The sequence below is a fragment of the Carlito syrichta genome, unplaced genomic scaffold (assembly GCF_000164805.1).
Source record: "Carlito syrichta isolate Samal-C Ts95f unplaced genomic scaffold, Tarsius_syrichta-2.0.1 Scaffold316500, whole genome shotgun sequence".
Classification (NCBI taxonomy): domain Eukaryota; kingdom Metazoa; phylum Chordata; class Mammalia; order Primates; family Tarsiidae; genus Carlito; species Carlito syrichta.
This window is the reverse complement of record NW_007260596.1, coordinates 587,964-593,963: the sequence shown is the minus strand read 5'-3', so window position 1 is coordinate 593,963 and position 6,000 is coordinate 587,964. Positions and strand designations below refer to the sequence as shown.

Here is a 6,000-nt window from a genome sequence, read left to right as displayed (position 1 = left end):
TTCCATACAGTTGACACCCTGATCTGCAGTGAAGGATCTTAACTTCAATGTTGTTTAGGTTCTAATTATTGACATCATCATAGATGTATTATTCTAACCAAAGGTACAATGGAAATCTCTCTCACACAAACATTGCGAGGAAATGAACAAGTAACAAGAGGCTTGAGATGAAGGTGAGGGATGGCAGGACTTTCTGGAGTTATATCTCAAGAGAAGAAAAAAAAATGCAACAGTTTATTTGTATCTATCCCAGAGGAGCCATTCTTCAAGTTAGTTGAGTAAACGTTTCTTGAATATAGTTACCAAATGCAGACACTGCACCTCGACCTGCTGGGCTCTGGCAATCCTTCCGTCTCAGCCTTCCGAGTAGCTGGAACTACAGGCACGCGCCACCATGCCCAGCTAATTTTTTGATTTATTGTAGAGATGAGGTCTCGCTAAGTTGCCCAGGTGGGTCTCGAACCCATGTTCTCAGGCAATTCACTCACCTCAGCCTCCCAAAGTGTGGGATTACAGGCTGAGCCACTGAGCCTGGCTAGGATGGATATTTCTTGTTGATGGATTGAACCTTGTATTATTATGTAGTATCCTTCAGTATCTTTTAAAATTTTTGATAACTTAAAGGTTGTTTTGTCTGATTTTAAGATTGGGACTCCTGTCTTCTTTTGTGATCCATTCACCTGGAAATTCGTTTTCCAACCTTTAACTTTGAGTCTGTGTGCATCCCTTGTTGTGAGATGAGTTTTCTGGGTGCAGCAAATTATTGGGTCATGGATTTTAGCCAGTTTGTCATTCTGTGTCTTTTCAGTGGTGGATTTAGTCCATTGACGTTCAGGTTGATTATTGAAATGTGATTGTTTATCTGTCATGAGGTTCCTATAAAGTTTTTTCTTTGTTTGTTTGTTTTCTTTTAACTTTTGGGTTGATGTATGTGTGTGTTTTCAAGTTTGCAGTTGCGATGTATTTTCTGTTGATTCTGTGTTCTCCTGTTCTCTTGAGAAGTGTGTGGTTATTCTTTTTTTCTTTCTTCTGTGCTTAATACTTTTAAGCATCTCCTGTAGAGCTGGTCTGGAAGCTGCATAATTTCTTAGGGATTGGATGTCTGGGAAGGATTTAGTTCTCCATTGCTGATGAAGCTGAGCTTGGCTGGGTATGTAATTATTGGTTGAAATTGTTTATCTCTGAGGACTTTGAATATTGGACTCCAATCCCTTCTAGCTTGTAGTGTTTCTGTTGATATTCTCATTGGTTTTCCCTTTTTCCCTTGCTGCCTTTAGGATTTTTTCTTTTGTGCCTACTTTGTGTAGGTGAATTACTATGTGTCTAGGAGGTGGTCTTCTCATTAGATATCTTGCAGCATCTCTTGTGTTTGGATGGTCATATCTCTGCTGAGATGAGGAAAGTTTCCTTGGATAAACTCCTAGAATATTTTCTCCAAGGTGTTCTCCCTTTCCCTTTCTTATTCTGGGATATCAATCAGGCATAGGCCTCTTGATATAATCAAACACCTCTTGGATGCTGTGCTCTTTCTGAATTCTCTTTCTATGTTTTTTACAGATCAGTTTAATTCCATGTTTTGGTCTTCAAGTTCTGAGATTCGTTCTTTTGCTTGATTAATTCTGCTTTCAATGCTTGTCATTTTGTTATTTATTTCCTGGATGAAGTTATTTTATGACCAATATCTCTGTTACAAGTTCTTTCAATGTTGAATCTTGTCTTTCTTCAGTCTTATTCACTCTTTCCATTCATTCCTTAATCCCTGTTGTATTCTGGGGCCAGTCATTGATGACTTCCATTGTTTGGGCTCTGAGGTCTGATATTTAAGGTGTTTTCTCTTTGATACACTGGGAATTACTTGTGTTCTTCCATTGAATTTTTTCCTCATTTATGACTGATCTCTTTCTTTTCTCTTTAATTCTACAGTGGCAGTGGGAGAGACATTCACTTCTGATGTTTGCTCAACTCTCCATTCTTCCCTGATCAGGGCTCTGAATTTGTTTAATTTTGAAATAGGGCTGTGAGTGGGAAGCTTTGCTGTCTCTTGTAGTTTTGAGAGTTGAATAAGGTGGAGGATGGAGAACTAGGTTTCAGAAACGAGTTGCAAATCACAACAATTGTGGTATGGGCTCCCTGAGACTCACTGTTCACTACCACTCTATATGACAATGTAATGGGTACATGTGTGTACAACCCCCTAAGTCCGAGATACAGTAACAGCAATAAAGAGAACAGAGAAAAGTAGAATGACCTAAGATGGACAAAAATAAAATAAAATAAAAAACACAGAAAAACAAAAGCAGAAACCAAAGCAACACACACACACACACACACACACACACACACACAAAAACCAAAACAAACTGGAAATAAAAACAAAACAAAGCAAACAAAAAAGAAAAAAACTTTAAAACTGAACACACACACACATTCCCCCAAAAATATAAAAATGAAAAGAGAAGAAAAAAAGGAATTCAAATCAAACCCTCACAGATGCATTCATACACACATTAAACTGAAAACAGGGGAAGTCCAAAAAACAAACAAACAATCTAACAAAAACTGAAAGATGAACTCTCAATCATTCATGTACATACATAAACAGAAAACAAAATGTGAAAAAAATAAGAAAAAAAAGAAGAAAGAAAAAAGAAAAAGAAAAAAAAGGTGGTGGGGGAATGCAGCTTGAATCCTCATATACACATTCATGCACAAATAAAAACAAAAACATTTAAAAAACAAAGAAACAAACCCCCCAAACAAAAAACAACCTGGCCTCTTGTGGCAGGTCTTGTAACTGTTTCTCTCTGCTGTTCACAGGTAAGCCTCTCTGCTGTCTTCTGTGGAGCTGCGGTCTCATTTACATTCTCTTCAGTGTTCCACCTGGGGAAAGAGGATGAGGTGGTGTGGGTTGGTAGGGCTTCAGTCCTTCCCTCCTACTCCTGCATGGTCAGGGGGATCTTCTCAGTAGAGAGGTGCAGAATTGTCTCTTCCCCAAATCTTCCTCTCTGGCCAGGTTTATCCTGGAGTAGAGTCCACCTGTTGCAGCTGACGTCCAGACACTGCCTGGGTTCATCTCTCGCAGTCGTGCCCCAACTGTGGTTCTGATGCTCAGAGGATTGCTGGGAAGGAGAAGGCTGGGCCAAACCTGGACACACAGCTGGGATCTTCTTCATCCTTTTCTGGTCACACTCTCTGTCCCACAGCTGAATCAAGATAGGGGGTGGGGGTGCTTGAGACTCTGTACTTCTGTCCCTCCGGAGTTTGTGCTTTTGGGATATTCCCTCTGGGTCATGATCAACCCCGAGTAGCTAACCTGCCATCACAGAAATCATGTCTGTCAGTCTTTGGTGAGCAAGCTGGAGCACTTCCCTGCCCAGTTTTCAAGATGGTGGCAGGGTGCCTGTTTCTTCTCCTCTGGTGGGGCTCTGCCTCTGGGCTCTCTTGCTGTGCTCCTTCTGCAGCCCTTACTGCCAGTGTCCGGCCAGGAGCTGCCATGCTAAGGCAGGAGTCGACAGTCACTCTTGTCAGCTTCTTCCAGGAAGGACTTTGCTGATTTTTAGAAAATAACACTTGGCCCCTGTGCCCTGGGCAGTGTTAGGGTCCAAGCTGAGCAGCTGTGGCACCAGCCACTTCACCAGGAGAGTTCTGGTCACTTGCTCCCGAGTCCCCATTCAGCCAGTCACTCACATGTCCACTTACTCACAGACATGTACGCAAAATTTTCCATACACTTCCTCAATCACTGGGACTTGCATAGTCCAACTGGCTTCACTGCCATCTTCCCAGAAGTCCCTCGGTATTCAGATTTAAATTGCAAACATCTAGCAGCGAAAAAATGTAGGGCCCATATCTACTTTTATTTAATATGTACATATATATGTATTATTCCATTCATTAGAATGTTAGACACTACGTTATAATGTATTTAATCTATAAATATATTATAACTTAGTATATGAATACATATAATTTAGTTCATAAATAATAGTATATAAATGCATATAAATACATTATAACTAAATAGTACTTATCTCATTTATTGGATAGGCTATCCCATCAATTTAAAAATAAATGAGATAAAGTAGAGGTGAATAATATCCTCTCATGCCTAATTAGGATTGTTTTATGCTATTTTAAATTACTATGCCAAGAAACATTATATATGAGGTCATTGTTAATAATAATGAGACTAAGTCACATTCTCACTAGTCTTCTCACCAAATTTCAAATATTGTGACCAACTTCTTAAAATAATTATTCTTTCTACCTCCTAATGTGGCAGATGAAGATACCATATCAGAAAAAAGGGGGCTCAGTCAATTTCTTCAGTTCATTAACTCAACAAGTATTCATTCAGTGCCTGCTATGTGCTAGAACGTACACTCTGTGATGTACCAGCAGGATGCGCACTTTGTATTTATGGAACACACAAATGAATGAACTAGGCAATTTGCACGTGCTGGAGATAGTCTGGTGAGCTTCTGGTCCTGCTTTTCTGGTTTTGTTCCCGGCATGACCTTGCTTTCCTCTGGAAACTCCCACATCCGTACCAAGCTCCCACCTGTCTTCCCTTGTCCCCAGCCTGTAGCCCGGCACTGGATGGGATTTACTCTGACTGGCATCAGCCTCAGTGGCTGGGACCCTCCTTGTGGGACAGGGGTGACTCCAACTGTGCCTCCCAGTGAGTTGTCCACTAATGCCACCCCTCCAGAACTTGCTGTCCTGGAGCCTCTCTTGATAGTACTGCTGGGAAACAATGGTTAGTATTTGTGGAAAAAAATAAAGTGCTTTCTGAAAAGTGTGTTTTCATGTAGTTCCATATTTCAAATGGTAGCCAAATCAATGATCATATATTGAGTATGTATTTTAAAATTCCGTGCCATTCAAGATTTGTATATAAGCTATTGGCTCAACATGGAGAAGACACAGGAGAAAATTGGTCATAAACAGGTTAGTAACCTTGAAATGAACTTTTCCACAGCAAGTGTTAAAATGAACATTTTAAAGAATGAGCCAGGAGGCCGCCATGCCACAGGCGACCTGAGGACTCTAAGAAGTAAGGTAAACGTGGGGCAAAGCAGACAACTTGTGGTCTAAAAAAAAGGCATCGTTTTCTCAGCAGGTGAGAGCAAGATTTGGACAGGAAGGCATTTTTAGATTTTTATAAGAGAGTAATTTGAAAAATGGAGTGTCTTCATCTCAGCATGACATGGTATGAGCTCATTTCCAATCTCCTCTGTGATTTTAGCAGGGGATTAACTCCTACTGTGGCTGAGATGGTCTGGAGACACCTGTTATATTCAACTAAGTGCTTTCGCAGGCATTTAAGCATCGTCTCTGGAAGATTTAGAAATGTTTGGTTTTCAGATATCTAATATGAGCATCGGAAGGAGAAAGTGTCCATTCACTTTAGCAAAACTACTAAAATTGGCCCAGATGTTAGCTGGAAAGTCAGTGTCCTACAGAAATGATACAAAGGACAGATCTACATACCTGGGGGAGGTCCCACTATAGATTCCTCTGATCTCTAAGAATTTTCTTTGCCTATTGTCGTAGAACACAAAGCTGGAAAAGGTTACTTTTCAGGGGTGGAATCATAGGCATTGAGTTAGGGATAAACATCATAGGTTTTGGTTTCTAACAGACTTGTATGATTGTTAATGGTCTTACGTGGTAGGCAGGTCTATACAAATCTGCCCCCATAATCCAAGGAAGCTGAGAGGCCAAAGAAAGAGGCTGACATATCTAGTTTCTTAGAAAAAAAACATTTAATAGGGACTCATGAACAGAAGTTATGTCTGTGTCTCGGACAGCAGTGAGACAAGATGGTAGATCCCGGTACCATTAACCCCCCCGGTTCAGGGCTTATATGCCATAGAGAAGCAATGATTCAGAAGGGATGTGCAATCAAAGTTTTTATTTTATTTTTATTTTTTTTGCCTAAGGGTAGGATTTAAGGTAAATACCTGCTCTGACACAAAGAACAATAAATAAATTGGA

General features: G+C 40.3%; 1 protein-coding gene across 1 annotated transcript in view; it reads left to right on the top strand.

Moving 5' to 3' along the window:
- The first annotated feature begins 4,512 nt into the window (after window positions 1–4,512).
- Window positions 4,513–6,000, top strand: part of CUNH12orf42 (chromosome unknown C12orf42 homolog) — a 91,578-nt gene continuing 90,090 nt past the window's right edge. Inside the window, 2 exon segments of the mRNA XM_008074598.2 lie at window positions 4,513–4,759; window positions 4,982–5,061. Of these exon segments, the coding sequence (XP_008072789.2) occupies window positions 4,513–4,759; window positions 4,982–5,061 (327 nt within the window).